This window comes from Ambystoma mexicanum, chromosome 4q, assembly GCF_040938575.1.
Source record: "Ambystoma mexicanum isolate Mex_15411 chromosome 4q, UKY_AmexF1_1, whole genome shotgun sequence".
NCBI classification, from domain to species: domain Eukaryota; kingdom Metazoa; phylum Chordata; class Amphibia; order Caudata; family Ambystomatidae; genus Ambystoma; species Ambystoma mexicanum.
The window spans coordinates 334,125,014-334,142,209 of record NC_090928.1 but is presented as its reverse complement, the minus strand read 5'-3'; the positions used below and the strand labels follow the sequence as shown (position 1 = coordinate 334,142,209).

At 41.9% G+C, this 17,196-nt stretch overlaps 1 protein-coding gene across 1 annotated transcript in view; it reads left to right on the top strand.

Moving 5' to 3' along the window:
• The window catches only part of RIOX1 (ribosomal oxygenase 1), a 603,487-nt gene that overhangs the window by 268,679 nt on the left and 317,612 nt on the right, over positions 1-17,196 (top strand). The window contains exon 7 of the mRNA XM_069607921.1: positions 1,889-1,996. Coding sequence (XP_069464022.1) covers positions 1,889-1,996 — 108 coding nt within the window. The remainder of the gene's footprint in view (positions 1-1,888; positions 1,997-17,196) is intronic.

The following is a 17,196-nucleotide window of genomic DNA, read 5'->3' as shown; positions in this document are numbered from 1 at the left end:
TTTAATTATTTACGGTAGCCTCGAACATATCACCGGTTTATTTAATTAATATTAATTCTCCGGTTGATATTTTTTGCCAAAACTTGATTCTAAAATGGCGTTTGTGTTCTCTTCTGTGACTCCAACCCAAGTCGAGCCCTTTGTTCCACTTTTTGGCGGGCTTCTCCACAGAAGCCCTCCAAAGTGGTGCCACTGTGTCTGGGGTACTTAGGAGGGGTGGAGGGGAATTTAGGCACCCTGGACTGAGTTGCCGAGGCAACTCAAGTCGCACTCCGTCCTGATTGGCCCAAGTGGTGAGCCGGCCGGCTCACCACTTAGCATGTTTGAGTGACAGCTAGGCTGAGTGAATGGGGGTTTGCTGCATAAAAGCAGGGCTTTGGGGACTGGAACTTCAGAAGTCGCCACAGGACCTAAGAATCCGACGAGGGAGAAGCTGAGCCGACCTGCCACGACACCGCCACCGGTGGAGCCCTGCTGGACTGCCTCACCACTTTTCCCAACGACAGAGGAGATCCCCCGCCGGAGAGTCTTCTTCCTTTAACTTGTGGGGATAACCAGTTTCACCAACTTTTCGCTTTCCCGATGTATCTCGTGGCCGCCTTGCCCGTGCCAAGCACCCCGGCAACCGGGATACCACGTTTTACCGCGACCGCGAGACAAAGGTACCACCTTTAACCGGAAAACTCCGCGGCTGGTTTCTGCCCTGGTAGTGCAACGAACTTCATCTTTCCTCCAAGTCGAGATCTTCTCTTCCCCTGGACGACGTTGCAACTTGCACCCACTACCAGGAACAACTGCCACGGCTGGAGGATCCTTCCCACTTAAGGTACCGTGTCCCGCCTTGCTTCCCTTGCTACCGACTGTACGGGGTAGATTTAGTCTCCGGCTTTCGAACCTGGGTTAGCCTGGGACACCTTGGCTAAACTTTTCTAAGCCTCTCTAAACGCTTTTCTGAACCCTCTGCAAGACTTTCTAAGCCTAGTGTAACTGTGTGATCTTGGGCGCATTTGTGCTCTGCTCTCTCTAAGAGTGGGCCCAGCCTTTGGACTTTGGCTCACCAGTGACTTTTTGCTCTCTGCCTTGCTAACAGTGTTCTGGAATCGTAGAGTGGTGTACCTCTTCATATTCTGTCTTTTCCCCTCCCTTTTTCACAAATTTATTAGAGTGCAATCTAGTTAAGCGCTCACCTCTGTATGAAAATAAGTGGTGTTTTACTGTGATTTTCTAATAGGGAAAAAGGGGTGTACATACCATAATAGTAACTGTTTAGAATATTTTACAATAAGAGTGCTGGAGTGTTTCAACTGTGTTTTTAAATAAATAATGATATACTTTGATACCAAAGCTCGGGTCAGTGTTTGCTTGTATTATTGTATCTGAGTGCCTATTGAGTATACTTTGCATACTGCCTAACTCTTCTTGAGGGAAGTCTGACTGCTCAGCCACAGCTACCAGGTAAATCTGGGTGGTGCAGACTGCTACCAAGTGGGTTTACTGCCAACACCTGTAGTCTTAAATCTTTTGCAGTGGTCCCTAAGGGAACTGCACAGGTTTCTGCCTAACATTGTACAATGCATTCTCCTTCGTTTCTTGTGTCCCTGTCCCTACTTTGAGGGTTTCTGGTCAATTCCTACCATCTCTCGCTTATGATAGACTGCGTTAATAGTGAATTTCTTGAGAATGGTAATTTGAGGTCATGGATATGTGGAAATGTAAAAGGCTTAATAATTGACATATTTGGTTTGGTGTGTGAAATGAGTGTGCATATCCTTTTTGTGTAAACTCTCTGCCACTCATTGCTCCAACCGTAAGTGCCCATTTGGTGGAACGTGTGTCTCTTAAACGCAGTGGCGATGACCCTTCAGTTTTCACTACTTTTCTTCTGCAGGTATTTAACCCCCGCTGGCACTCAGGGGTTTGCACCTCACTATGACGACATTGAAGCGTTTGTGGTCCAGTTGGAAGGGAAGAAGCACTGGCGCGTTTATGAGCCAAGGTATGGGCAATACTGCTTGAGGAAACTCTGTACTGTTTTTATTGTGCCCTTTAATGTGACTGGATTATGTAGCAGTTTGACTACAGATCACCTCTTCCACCCACCCCTTTATTACCACTTTGTCTTGTAACTCATTTTCCATGATGCATATTCTCTTCTAAACTCAATTCTACCTTTGTTTTGTGTGTATTTATAGTTGGCTTGCAATCTGTTGTATCACATGTAAGATATGGGGAGATTTTCCACGATTTAAAATTAAATGTTGTTGAATGGCAACATCCACAGCTGCACAGATTACAGATGTTTGCTACTGTGTTGCACTGGTTGAAGGGGAGATGTGTACATTGTATTGGATGATGGAAGCATGGGGCAAATTGAGGCAGTATCCCAGGGCGATTGTTAGATGAGTAACAAAGGATAATGAAAAATAGTTTTGAATGTTCTGTAACATTACTAAGGGAGACCCAAGTGTCCTCGTGGTCCCAGAGTTCCAGTGTGTGGAAGCATGAGTTGAGAAGACAGTTTTTCTGGTTTTTACTTTTCTGTCTTCTGGAAATCTTGGATCAGTGCATTGGGGCCACGGGTTGTATTGTATGTCCATTGGGGAGCTGTTCTAATCAGGCTTTCCGGCAGACATGTTTGACAATATTTCTGTTCTTCCCATGGTCATACCTTCACTGTTTTGACCTCTAGTCCATCTACAATAAAGATCCTTTAATGAAGATGAACTTCTGTTTGTGTCTTGTAAGCAAGGGTTTTAGGGCGAGGCAGAGTTCAATCTTTTTGCTGGTCTGGAAGCGGATTGCCCTCACTAGTGGTTCCTGCAAATAGATTCAGCTGGGTACTTTCTCCCATTCCAAGAGTGCCCTGTAGCCCCTCGAGAGTTCATCAACTTCCCCACCTAGTCAGTCTAAACAGGACGATGCAGGACTCTTTCACAAATATGTCACCAAACAAGTTTGGCTAAAGAACTCTGGAAATGTTGGTACCGTACGTATGCACTGCTGCCCAAAAAAGACTGTGGTCTGTGGCTATTTTACAGTCCTTCCCCTGGTAAACAGTTTTCTTTGTAATAAGTAGGTCAAGATGGTGGCTTGGACCTTTATCCGATGGGGCACCATAAAGGAGGGCTTACTGGTGTCTCTTGGCCTCCAGAATGCTTTCTTCCATTTAGCTCAATGTCAAACAAAGGAGGAAGTTGGATTTTGTTGTGGGTGGAGAGGACTACCAGTTTTCATTGCTGCCTTTCGAGCTGACGTATGCTCAGCCTTTATAAAGTTTAGTTTATTTATGTAGCGCACCAAACCCATAGGTATCTGGGCGCATTTCTTAAAGTTACAATGAGTTACACATTACAAATGGGTAAGACAATACATGGAATCGTTGAAGTGCATTAAAGATAGGTACAGACATGTGCAAGATAGCAGGAGAATTATGACATAATGCCTTTCTCGTTGTGGATCCATATTTTTACATTCTTCCTGAAACCAAAGTGTGAAGGTTCAGCTCTTAGTGCTGGGGACAGAGAATTCCATAATTTTGCTGCAAGAACAGAGAAACTACTACCACCTGCCTTCTGTAGCTTGAACCTGGGAACCTTAAGGCAGTGTAAGTGTATGGGCCTCGTAGGTCGTGCTGAGAGGTTTCGTGAGAATTTGTCAGCCAGGTATTTTGACACTGAGTTGGATAGACATGTGCGAGTGAGTGGGTGAAAGGGTTTTGAAAGCGATTCTGTCGTTGACTGAGAGCCAGTATGCGTTACGTCTCAGCTTGGATATATGATGTGTTCTAGGGATGTTCATCGCAGATCTAAGCTCATTGTTTTGTAATATTTGCAGCTTTTTTATGTTGCGCTGATTGGTTCCTAGGTACAAGGCGTTGCAATAGTCTAATTTGGATAGGATAAGCGCTCTAGCTATTGATGTATATGTACTTTCGAGATGTTCCTGAATTTGAAGGTATGCTGCCCTATCTAAAATTTTTAAGAGGACCAGTACTGGAGTTATCAGTTTATAATTAGTTGGGATATTTGGATCAAGGGTGTTTGTTTTTTTTAGTAATGGGAGGGCCCACGCTCCTTTGAAATTGGTGGGGACCGTGCCAGTTTTAAAAGATGCGTTTATTAAAGTTGTGATGAAGGGTGCAAGATCCCTCGCTGCCTCTTTGATGATGGTTGCTGGGCAGATGTCGCCCTCTACATCCTTGGTGGAGAGCGAGGAGAAGGTGAATAGGTTGCAGGGTTTAGGAAAGGATACTTGAGGCTTGTGTGGATAGCTGTCGGTGAGACTGAGTATTTTTTAGTTTCAGTTTCAGATTGTAAGAGTGCTATTTTGTCAAGGAGCGCTTTTGTATGTTAGTGCACCATGTTGTGTCTTTGGTGCATGTGTCCGGTGATGGTGTAGGAAATTCTAATTCTCTAACGATATTGAATAGTTCTTTGGTGTTTGATTTGGCTTTGATTCTGTCATTATAGGTGTCACTTTTGGTTTGGTGAATGGCCGTTTTGTAACTATAGGAAGCTTTTAGGAATGTTTCTTTGTTGTTTGCTAAGGGAAGGCTCTTCCATAAGGTTTCAGTATTTTCTTTTTGCTTAAGGTTCTGAGGTGAGGGGTGAACTACAAGATTAGGTGAGCACGTGGTTTGGCTTTGCGCATTTTTAGTGCCGCTACTGAGTTAATGGCATAATGTAGTGTATGATTGTACACATCTACTAGTGATAAGGGGTCCGTGTTAGGGATAGGGTGACTGGTAATGGGTTGTAATAGTGGGAGTAATTTCTCTACTGTTAAATTGTGGTTGTTTCTGGTGAATGCGGGTGGTGCCGGTGAATTGCAGTGATTTGGACGGTTGCTGTCCTGTATTGTGAATGAAATTATATTTATTTATTTATTCAAATTTGTTTAAAGTGCACATCAGCCCGGGGGCATCGTGGCGATGTTACAAGAAGACATAATCTGGTTACAAAGCAAATTTCATTACAGGACACATTTTGTAGCAGATGCAAGATATGGTGGTCATACCAAGTGCAAGGTGTATTGGAGGGTTTATAGTAGTATTTTCGAATGCCATTATGTCGACGCAATTTTGCCAATTTTATTTTTATTTTTTTTAGCATTCATTTTGTTTAAAATGGGGGGGGGGTGTTCCCCCCCCCCCCAAACACCTGTTTTTTTTAACACTTTTTGGATGTTTTTTAATATGACCGGAAACCGTATTGGAGAGTATATTAGCGTCACAATTGAAGTCTGCGATCCAGTCTAGGGTTCTCCATTTACTGTGAGTGGAGATGCGATGCGATAAGCCTAATTCGGATATTGCAAGAGCAGATGGATTGACATCATTTGGGTTGTGGAGGGCTAGATTGTCTACCAACAGCATGATTTGGGAACCAGGTTTGGTGTTGGCTGTGAGGTGAAGTGTGCTATCTTCCTCGAAGGTAGATAGTGGTCCTGGTGGTCTATACATGAGGTGTATGGTTAATGTTCGAGATGCCGTGAGGGGTAACTTGATGGACAAGAGTTCTCGACAAGAGTTCTCCTGATAGGAATGGTTGGTTAGGTATCGACCTTGGGCTTAATTGGGTTTTGGCAATAAAGGCACCGCCGCCTCTGGAGGATTCTCAATGTAGTCTGATGATGGTATAGCCGTCAGGTATGGCTAGTGAGAGTGATGACCCAGCCGCAGCGTGAAGCCAAGTCTCTGTTATGGCTAAGAAGTCGAGATCATTCATAGTTAAAAGGTCGGCAATGTCTAGTGCTTGAGCTGTCAAGAATCTAGCGTTTAGGAACGCTCCCTTAATGAGAGGGGTGATACTATCCAAATTACTTTTCATTAAGGTAGTGTTCGCTTGTGCGGTGGGATCATTGTTAGCTTTACTGTTAATGAGATTATAATTTTTTTTCTTCATGGGCAATGTTTTAGTGGTAGTTTTACTTCTACGGTTGATTGAGGAAGGATAAGCTTTCTTAAGTCTAGAGCCTAACCTGGAGTTCCTTATTTTCATCGGGCATGGTTGGTTAGGTGCAGGTCTTGTGGCGAAGAGCTGGATCCATTTGAGTGGTATACGCGAGTAGGGGTTGCTTGGTAAGGTCAAGGCAGTAGGGTTAAGTTTAGTTGCCTCTTGATGGAAGGGAAGGCAGGAATTTAGTTAGTGAAATAGTATCAGAAGGTGGCAGTCCCGAGGACATTGATAGAGAAGCGCTAGGTGTACTAGGCTTGGAGAAATGGGCAGTGGTCAGTAGTTGTGTTAAATGCCAGTATGATGCACGTGGTAGTGAAGGTGAGCAGGTACATGACTAGACACCTGGTTGAGGTGCACAAATCATTGATCAGTAGCTAGTAAGAGACATTTGAGAGGATTTGTAGCTAACATGGGGCCTGTAGCAGGAGCTTTGACTCACAAGCTGTAGGAGGCACAGATATATGACTAAAATGAGGCAATTTAGCAATGGGCAATGACTAACATGCTGCAATAGGCACAGATATATGACTAAGATGAGGCAATTAGCAATAGGTAATGACTAACATGCTACAATAGGCACAGATATATGATTAAAGTGAGGCAATCAGCAAGGCATAAGGGCTGATATGCTGTAAAATACTCAGTGCTTAGGCGATCATGATGCATTTAGCAGAAGCAGTGGCTAGAATGGAACATTTTCATTCATAAGGGGGTCAAGTAATGGTCAAAATGCAACGTAAAGACAAAGGGTAGCTAAAAGGCAATTTAACAGCAGCATATAGTCAATGGCTTACTGGTGAGCAGATGTGCATTACCAGGTGGTAAAGTGAGAAGGGCTCAGTGATGATGGATATGTAATTTAAATATGTGGGCTAGTAGATTGATAGAAAGAGCAGCAGGGATGAACACCACATTATTTCCATTAGCATAACACAAAATGTTAATGGAAATGTTGAAAATCTTATTGAGTCTATGTTCTGGAAATGTAAAGTAGATGGAATCTACTCTGCATTTATGGAAGTGCATTTTGAAAGTGCAGTTGTGGCTGACGTGGTGGTGGACTTTGATTACCTAACCTTGACATCACGGTACGATCTTGGATAAGCACCAACCCTGGGATATGGACTTTTAACAAATATAATCACATGTCTCTGCTTATACACGTTTGTTTCTTTTTTTTAGGTCCTTATTGTGGTAAAAAACCTGTTTGAGGATAAGCCCCGCTCACTCATACCCACAATCCCATTTAAACAGATTGCGGGCGCGTTTGCGAGCACGCATTTACGGAAGTGCATTTTGAAAGTGCAGTTGGTAGTTGAGGTGGTTGAGTGGGTGTGGGTAAGTCCATAAAGAATTTGTCAAGTTGCTGATACAGTTTTACCATTGTGAATAACTTTTTATCTCTAATATTGTTTCAATTTGTTTTCATCTATCAAATTGAAGGCGCTTCTTACCTCCTAACATCCACTTTCGATTTTGGAACTTGGGAAGCCATGCTGTGTATTTATGCTCTTGTCACGGACGCCTCCTCCTTTAGAATTGACTTGCTTGTTTGATGCCAATAATTTTACACCTAAACGGACATCACATAAAATTAATCTAACAAGAAGTTTGAATACGTTACACCGGCCGCGTTCTGAATCTGCAACGTCTGATATTCCGAGGTTTCATCCTACCGAGAGTGTGACTGGTGTGAAAACAGCGATTGCCAATGAACAAGTACAAATCAGAAATGAAAATGCAATTATAACTGGAGTCCTACACCCCAAAATCGATGTATCCACTCCCCCGGACTCTATAGTGGAGGCGGATTTTGTGTTGGGCTCGGTCTTGGCGTAAATTAATGTGCCTTAGATCGAGCCGATGAGAGATATAGCAGTTTTAGCACAGGTTCACAAGGACCACGTCCCCTCTTCCCCCAGTATAGCAACTACACTGCACTCACATTTGATCTCGCAGGATCGAACTCACTCAAGGAGGCAAGCTAATTCTTCCACCTCCCAGCAAACCACAGCTGAATCAAACATGAATGCTGAGAGTGAAGGTCTAACCCCCACCCTCTTGTGAGTGAATTATCTCAATCCCTGGTTGTTTTCGACATCAGCTCAGCAATCCTCAGTGTTATCCATTTCTTTCACACAGCCAACCCCAAAAAAGGCGAGAGCTTCTTCCCAACACATTCTGGAAGTGTCATCTCCAGCTGTGACTGTGGGAACTGAAATAACGTTACAGGCAATGAATACCGCATTGTTCACTTTAGCAAAGCTATACGAGACCCTAGACACAAGATTATACGAACAATTTAATGTGATATTTCAAATTGTGCAATGACAGGAGGGTGAAGCAGCGAGAGGAAGAAGTGGGGAACAAGGCGGTCATCAAATAGGACGGGATACTCTTGCTGCAAGTGGGGAATGCCCTCTTAACATACCAATTGATTGTGGTAATGTAGGAATCGTTGAAGGGAAAATAGAAAAAAGTTTACCAACTGAATCCAAGGTAATGACGCAACTACCTGAATGTGATTCAAAAGGCTCTTGCAGCAAAAAGAACATTTTTTTTAAAACAATGATCAGACGGCAAGGGTTTTAGGAAAGGTGGCAGAAATTGTGAAGTCAGTCTCCTCCTTAAATGCTATCAAACTGATTACACCAGACCCAGTTGAAGAGATAAGTCTCTATAAAATGTTTTCTCAGCAAAAAAAAAAAATCATCGCAGCGCAAAAAAAAGCAAAAACAAAGGCAATCATGAAACGGTCAAGCACCTATCAATTTATCAACAAGCTATCCCTTCCGAAACCGAAGTACAGCAGTAATGAAGAAATACAATAAAATAATTTGAAACAAACACGAGGCAAAAACAAATAGTCAAAATCATAGTAACGAACAGGTGTTGATTGAAGAAAATCTAGAATATGAATCGCTGAGCACACTACTTAAAGTAGTTGAAAGAGAGCAGATGAGTGGGAACACTATCTCACGCCCTCAAATACTGAGATAATAAGGAAAGCGCCATATAAAGATCAGTCAGCCCAAAATGATAATACTTTAACCTTAGATGAGCAAGGAAAATTAACATTAGCAAATAAAACATCAGATAGAGATCAGAAGGAAAATGGTCTACCTACAAAACATTTAATGAAGAGAAGAAATAGCGTGCTCAGTAAGACTCTTCATGAATCGCTCTGCTTCAGAAGCACCTGATTCAAAAAGTCTTGTAACATTTACTCATCCTAGAATGGAGCTAGAAGCAGATTCACAACAGGCTACACTCCGTGTAGAAGTTTGGCTAAGAACGAGGGGTCTTATGTTGATGAAACACAGCTACGACCAAAACAGATAAGTCCTAGGAGAGCAACACAGTACCTGATAATTCAATGCAGAGGGAAGCCTTTTCCAGATTATGATCTAAATAGATCAAGTGTGTTGAATATCATGATTGAGAACCGGATGCTCAAGGATGTATGCTCCAGTGACATCAACCAAATAGAATTCATAGATTAACGTAATTCGACCATAGTTAAACTATGGATGTCATCGGGCATCGTGATGAATCTAATTTGGCAGGCCAGAGAAGAACTGTATTTGTTGTGTTTTCTGGTTAGTAAACAACTGGTCAGGGACCTAGCAAGGCAACAGCCTCTGTCAAACGTTGGAGAATGACACGAGTGACCAAACAATGTATCAGGGAATTAAACTTGTATGCTCTCAAAACATGGACAGGGATATATAATTCAAATTAACAAACCGTTTCTGTAAAATTACTATCACGCTCATTTGCCTCGTGCAATACGCAGGGATATAAACATCTAACATTCATTGAGTCAAATCCTCTGAATGAATACGACATTATAGCATTGCAGGAAGTTTGGTTAACAACGCCACCTGTTTGGGAAAACCACACTATATCTTTGATTCCTGCAAAAATACAGGCCAGGCGGAGACCCATGACTGGCTTAATGGAAGCATTCAGAACAGCAAGTTTACAAATCACTCAATGGCTGTCCCGAAATATGTTTCTCCAATTAGTTAAAATTAAATTTACTGCTAGCACAACAGTGCTGGTTAATACATACTGGAATCATGTGGGAATCACAGATGAGTAATATTTTAGGGATGTCGAAAAGGTATTGGATTGTATAACTGCTGACCCCCGGTCCAATACATGTTTTTTGCAGGAGATCTCAATATCAAGTGTTTAGTAAACCCAGCTACCCAATTGTCAGCAGTGGCAACACGCTGGATGGCTTTAATGGAGGAAAGGCAACTATTGATGGTGAATGGTGGCGTTTCTGGTGATATTCCACTGAAGAATACATGGCACAGGAAAAAACAATTAGCATTTATAGATTATGTATATGTGATTCGAAATCTATTTGCATCTGTAGAATCCTTTCAAATAAAAAGTCAGAGGAGCAGTGATCATGATTTATGACTTGGTCCTGTAAAAATTGTGAAGCGAGATCTGAGATGTCTTGTATTCGAAATATGTCTGCTGTTAATGCTAAAAATCTTTCAGATGGACACCAGACTCACTGGGAGATCTAAATAGACAATTATTATATCCCTCTAACATCTTATACCCAGACCTCACCTTGTCAAGTGGCCTATATGTTGCAGTGTTGCAAAAATATAAATGTACACCAGTTTGGATTGTGATGAACACATCAGCCACGTTCATACATATGACCCAGAACTGGTAACCAGAAGAGCACAGTATTGTGCTGATAGTCATGCTATTATGAAGAACTTAATAGATGTTCAAGGAAATTTAAGAACACTAAAAAACAGATATAAAAACTGGGTGAGAGGCAGGCGGGCCAAGTTGTACCAACAAGATTCTGAAATCATGTTATGGATACTGACAACTGAAAACTCTGCACTTATTTTGGGTCTGTTAGATAAGCACAAGGCACACACCAGATGAATGTTCAAATGAATGCTGTTCTGAAGAAGTTTGGGTGAAATATTACAAGTCATTCTATGCAGAATGAACATTAATTACGTGAGAGACTGATGTTTTGGGTGGGCAATATGACATCAAGTTTGATCTTGAAGATTTCACATAAGTAAGTTAAGTACATTGCATGCCCCTGGCCCGGACGGCTTTTCTAATCTTATGAAAGCACATCCTGAGGCATGGGCGTCAATCTTAATGACGGTATTCAGACAAGTGATGCGTAGTGGCAAAGTCCGGGCTTCATGGCAAAAATCCATCGTGGTGCCACTATACAAGAAGCGTAATTGAAAGGCCCTGGAAAATTACAGACCTGTAACATTCCTTGACATTCCAGGGAAGTTGTTTGCCGGATTATTTTAAAACAATTCATCTCATGGGTGAACATATCAGACACGACAGACCCTTTTCAAACTGGTTTTGTTGCTGGCTTGGGAACAACTGTAAATTTGATGGCATTGCATGTGATTAAACTACACGAAAGGGAAAAGAAGTACGCAGTATACATGGCCTTTAAAGACATTCAGGCCGTGTTTGATTCAATCTCAAGGAAACTCCTGAGAGACAAATTGTGAAAGGCCTTGTGTCCATCAGCTTTGAGGTATTGGATTGATCAATTACATAGCAATACGGCAATCCAAATTAGATTATCAACAAAAGGAACTCTCTCAGCCCCGATTCCAACCCACAGGGGCCTTAAACAAGGCTGTATACTGGCCTCACCCCTTTGTAATTTCTTTACCTCTGATATGAGGTTCTCATTTGCTGAGGTAGTGTCCGATTCTCCTAGAGTGTGTGGTCAGAGCATCCTCTGGTTGTTTTACGCAGACAACCTGGTGTTGCTGGCTAAAACACCCAGGGATTTGCAGGCTTTGCTAAACCAGCTAGGTAATTATGCAGAAGCGAAATGTCTTACAATCAATAAGTGAAAATGTAAAATCTTGATTAATTCCACTGCCCAATCCGGGAGACAAAATCATCCAAGATGGGTTCTTCAAGAAAACAACCTTATAGTGGTAGAAGAATATAAATATTTGGGACTCAGTATAAACAATCATTCTGCCGATGCTTCATATTATGTTGAAATACGCAGAAAACTTAAGACAGTGACAGCACAGGCCCGTATCATCCAGGCCAAATGGTACATTTTCCCTCATGCTCGCCATAACATTTTATAAGCGGAAAGCAGTTACAATGTTAATATATGGTGCAGAAGCGAGAGTGTGGAGAGGAGAACTATTTTGGTCGTGTCTCAAACGATACTTTTGGCAAAATGTCATGTACCTACCCCAGTGCGTGTCAATATGTCGCATCAGGCATGATTATAGCCTACTAATGACATATTGTCAATGCAAAACATGCTTGTCAAAGATGAGGCTTTGCAGAAACTGTAAGGTTTATGAACAATCGGAAACTTTAAAACATTTGTTGACGGAATGCCCTCCATTGTTGGTTTTTAGAGTGAAGTACTTCAAACACATCTTTATTGATTGTTTTATAAGACCTGAATTAATGTGCAATGTTCTTTTTCATTGTCAACACACTTCCTTAAAGGTGGCTATTGTGAACTATCTGGAGTTGTTAAATCTTTCAGGAGGGAGTGACACCTGATACGTATGTGAAGCAATAACAAAGTGCACATTATTATCTTGTAAATAGGAAAATGGGAAAATATTGGACAGCTTAATTATTGTTAACGAAAACATTTCCCCTTTCCTTTGTTTTATGGTTCATTTTCTATTTTTTCTTTAATAGATGATTAATGAGTTCATATGAAAAGACATATTGAGCAAAGTATGATTTTTATATTTTTATTGTATAAATTGAAAGGTTGACTTGCTCCGCTAAATCAATAATAAAAGAAAAAATAGATGGTCTATAAGCTTTTTTTTAACTGAAAGGCGATTCCTAAAAGAACCTTTTTTTTTTTGTTTTTTTTTTTGCAGGAGTGATTAGAACGTAAGGTGGGGAGGGAATGAGGGAAGAGGCACCAGGCTCTAATATGGAGGGGCAGGTGGACAGGGGAAGATGTTGTGCTTGTGTTAGATCTAAGGTAGAGGGCAGGATTTCTCATGCTCCTTGATTACAGCTTCAAAAGCACTATGAAATTGCTCCCCCCTGCAGAGTTGTGTTCTGCAGTATATACAGAGGTCTCTTGTCTTTGAAAGATATGGATCAACAGCCTCTTTTATTGCTTGCAAGGTAGCTGGTGGGATTTTGTTTCCCACAGAAGTAGGCCAGTTGAGGAAGATGAGGTGGAGGAAGACATCCTACTTCTTGCTAAGAAAGGGACAGCCTTTCCGAGAGCATTGCTGTTGTTGGATTGGGTGTGGCGGCGCATGGTGGTGGTCACATAAGAGTACTGTCTAAGTAGTCTGCTACACTCGGTGCATTTCACTTTGGTAGCTTTAGCCTTTGGTACATTCCCAACAGTGGTAAAGAACTGCCACACACATGATTCTCTCTTGCTGTTAGAGGTAGGCACTTCCTCTACCTCATCTTCTTGGTCCTCTTCATTGTCTTTGGAAGTACTGCGTTTTTTTTGTTGTGTAGTTCCTCCAGCTGGTGGTGGTGCTGTTGGTGGCGGCTCTTGGGGAGGAGGGATGGCAATAGCTGATGCCATTTTTTAGATAAATAGCAGTTTTGCTAATATTCTTCCAAGTATGTGCTCTGTACTAGATTGTTAATGGATAATGAGTAAGAATAGGCGTAGGAGCTGTGCAAGGGGAATAGTTTGAGCTTGAAAGTGCCTAGATCAGTAGAAAGTGCAGTCCCAAACTGCGAAGCACAGACACGTTCGTGAGCACGCCATCATGCCACGCATGCAAGGTCACGTGACACTGTCCGGAGAGGTCACGATGACATCAACAAACACAAAAACAGTGGAAAAAGTTGCAAATAGTGTATAGAAGTGTTAAAAATGATGCTAGAAGGTGGGAAATGGCAGAGTTTTATGGTGAAACTTTGTAAATTGGACACAAATGTTGCTATAATGGGGTAATTATGATATTAGTAATTTGTAGGAAATTAGCATGCACTAATAAAAACCTATAAAATTCACTGTAAAACCTTTGTTATAGGGACGTTATGATTAGGTTGCACTAATAACCTATGAAATTCACTGAAAAAACATTGTTAAAGTGACGTTATGGTTACAAGTAAAACCAAAAACCTCATAAATTCACCAGTTATGGTAAGCTAAGAAACCATAACTGATGACATCACTGATGACATCACATATTACATTAATTTTGATAAAGTCCCTACAAGGGGTTGTGTTAATATTTATAATGTTGGTAACAAGATGTCAGAGGTGATCGGGAGATCTATTATGAACTACTTAATCTATTAAAGAATGTACTCGTCTACACAAAACATATTGCACTGTTGTTAATACAGGAACCTAATCATACATAAACCTAGACAATGGCAGCCACATGCACCATAGAAGTACAATATTTATAATCTTGTAATTTTGGATAGTAAAATAATGAATGCTACCTTGTCAAGAGTTTTGAGTAATGTTAAACATGTAATAACTAGTTAACAATTCAAGACTTACTACGCACTTGTGCTAGCACAACCAATACATACGAATACCCACAATGCATACAAATCAGAGGCACAAACAGGGAAGGAAAGGAAAATAAGGAAGAAAGAAACCGCATCACCAGAGAATGTTAATAACATTAAAGTGTATTTTCATGTATACAAATAAATTGTTTGTTTGAGGCCCACTTATTGCCCCATGTATGTGCACCATGAGCTGAGACCAGACCCTAAGGAAAGTACTTTAAGAACATACAACAAGGTTACTTTTATATGTGCCTAAAGACAAGTGACCGCAGTGACCTTTTTACGTTTTTACTTTATTTTTTATGTGCACATTCAAGTTTACTGTATGTGGCTACTAAATCTGGCTAGTGCCCTAAAATGGCCATGCCACAAGACTTTCACTTGTTCTTTGGCCAGATTGTAGTTGGGCCTTCTACCTGCCTTCCCAGGTCAGGAAATCCCATATAAGGTCATGCACCTACCCAGGAAAGCTGCTGCTTTCGCGGGCTAGTGTGCCTTTGTGTGTGCATGTGGCCAAGGAAGGGGGCTGGGACTGTCTTGTGTTAGGAACGTCTTTTCTCTTTGAGCAACTTTTCCCCCGTATTCTATGGGCACCCACAATTTTGCTTTTGTTTTTACACCTTGTCCTGACTTTCTACAGTGAAATGAAGCCTTCAGCTTCACTCACTGGACCTTTTGTTCATTTTTTATGGGGAAACTGACTAGTCATTCAGTCTATCAGTAGTGGGAAACTGTTTCCCTTTTTGTTTTAAAATGATCTGTTTTGGGTAACTTTTTCATATTGCACAATGCATCTTCCAATGCAGTGCAATGGGGATACTTTTATATCACCCTAGACCTGCACTCAAAGGATTCTTGGTTACTTTTAAATGTGCCTAAAGACAAGCTGGTGGCAGCAGTTACATTTTTACTGTATTTTTAGTCGTCTCGCTCGCGTTTAGCATGTTTGGCTACTAACTGTGACTAGTCTCCTAACATGGTCATTCCACAGGGTTTTTTCGCGTGTTCTTTGGCCATTTTGTTCTTTGGCCTTCTTTCCTTGCCAGGTCTAGAAATTCCTTTTATGGTCCTTTCTTTGCCTAGGAAAGCCTTGCTTCTCGCAGTCTAATGCAGGCCATGTTTGTTGGAAACCAGGAAGGTGGCTGGGACTACCTGGTCACAGTCCACAAACTGGTTTTGGTATCTCTGTACTGTATGCATGAGTTTGCCCACACTGGTCCCTGATCGGACTGCTGCTCTGGTGTCTCTGTGGGGCCGATTTTTCTATTAGTTGGGCTGAGTTTTTGTGCTCGCCTGAACTTTAGGATAAGAAGAGGAGTCCTGCAGCCATTTCTCCAAATCTGAAGAGGAGCCAAGTATCCTGTTTAGCTGTGCAGATGAAGGAAGACCCGTGAACCTGTCCTGAAGAGGCCTGGGGATCAATTATTTTTGCTCTCCCGGTTGAGAACTGTCTGGCTGATCTCAGAATACCCTCGCTGGTGCTTCAACCGTTTGGACTGGTGGGAACAACCATTCTCGACATCTTCTTGGGCCCTGCAGCTTGGAGTCTCTGGAAGTGTCCCTGGGCCATAAAATGGGTCTCTCCAGTGCCAACTCCAGTTTGGGCTATGCATCGCCGTTCTGCATTTTGACTCAGAACTTCAGAGGTCTTCAGCTTGTCCTGCAAGTAGCCTTCCTGGTAAATCTCGGCATCCGAACATCGAGTCCTGAGATAGCCGGCTTCGACTGCGACATCTGTATCACCTGCTGTCGCTGTGCATCAGTGACCATCACTAAAGCTGGCCTTATCGCATCTAGTAGAGTGTTCAGAAGAGTCCTGCATCAGTGCTTGCTTTATTCATCATCTGGAAACTGTTGCATTCTGCTCCTGGACCCGACCAGAACTTTGCTTGCATCTGTAGCTCCTGGGCATCTGCTACGGGATCCAACGGCAGGAAGATTTACCTACAGCGGACCTCCTTCAATCGGCCAAATCTGAGGAAAAGTCGGAGTACAGGTGGCGAGCGGTAACAATACTTATCTATCTTCACCCTTTAAAAGTTCGTGAAGAATTTTGATTTATAACTCTTGGCTTTGGTTACACTTGTTCCAAAAGCCCTCAAAAATATATAAAAGCATCTTACTCACCAGTAACTCCTTGGACAGTCTTCTGGACTAATCTTCACATCCACAGGAACATTTCCCTAACTTTTTTTCAACTCCTAAAACTACTTGAGAACTTTAGGGCACAAGGCTCCATTCAACTTAGGTTGAACAAAAAATGTGTGCGAGGCGAATGGACCGGAGAGACGAAGGTGAAGACAGGTAGCATTCCGTAAGTTTCCTAATTTTTGCCACATTAGGTGAAATTACTTTTCCAAATGATTTTTGTGAGATGGTGCCTGCCAACGAAAACGTAAACTATGTTCACTGGGGTTGAAACAAAGGTTTCTCAACCGGTCCTGACACGAGGAACAAAACTCAAGGTCAAGAAAAAACACATTTCAAGGCCCTAGGATGCACGGTTTCCGAGGTATTTGCACCGCAACTGATTGCACCACGCCAGGATGAAGCGGAACTGCCACCTACAGGATCATTCATTTTCAAAAATTGATGAGTGTTCTGTCTATCTACAGAATTCATTCGGAGAACGGGTACTTCTGCTAGTGTTTTATATCCGTAGTATTGTGTAATAACATTACCTTCTCTGTTAATTTTTATAGTGTTC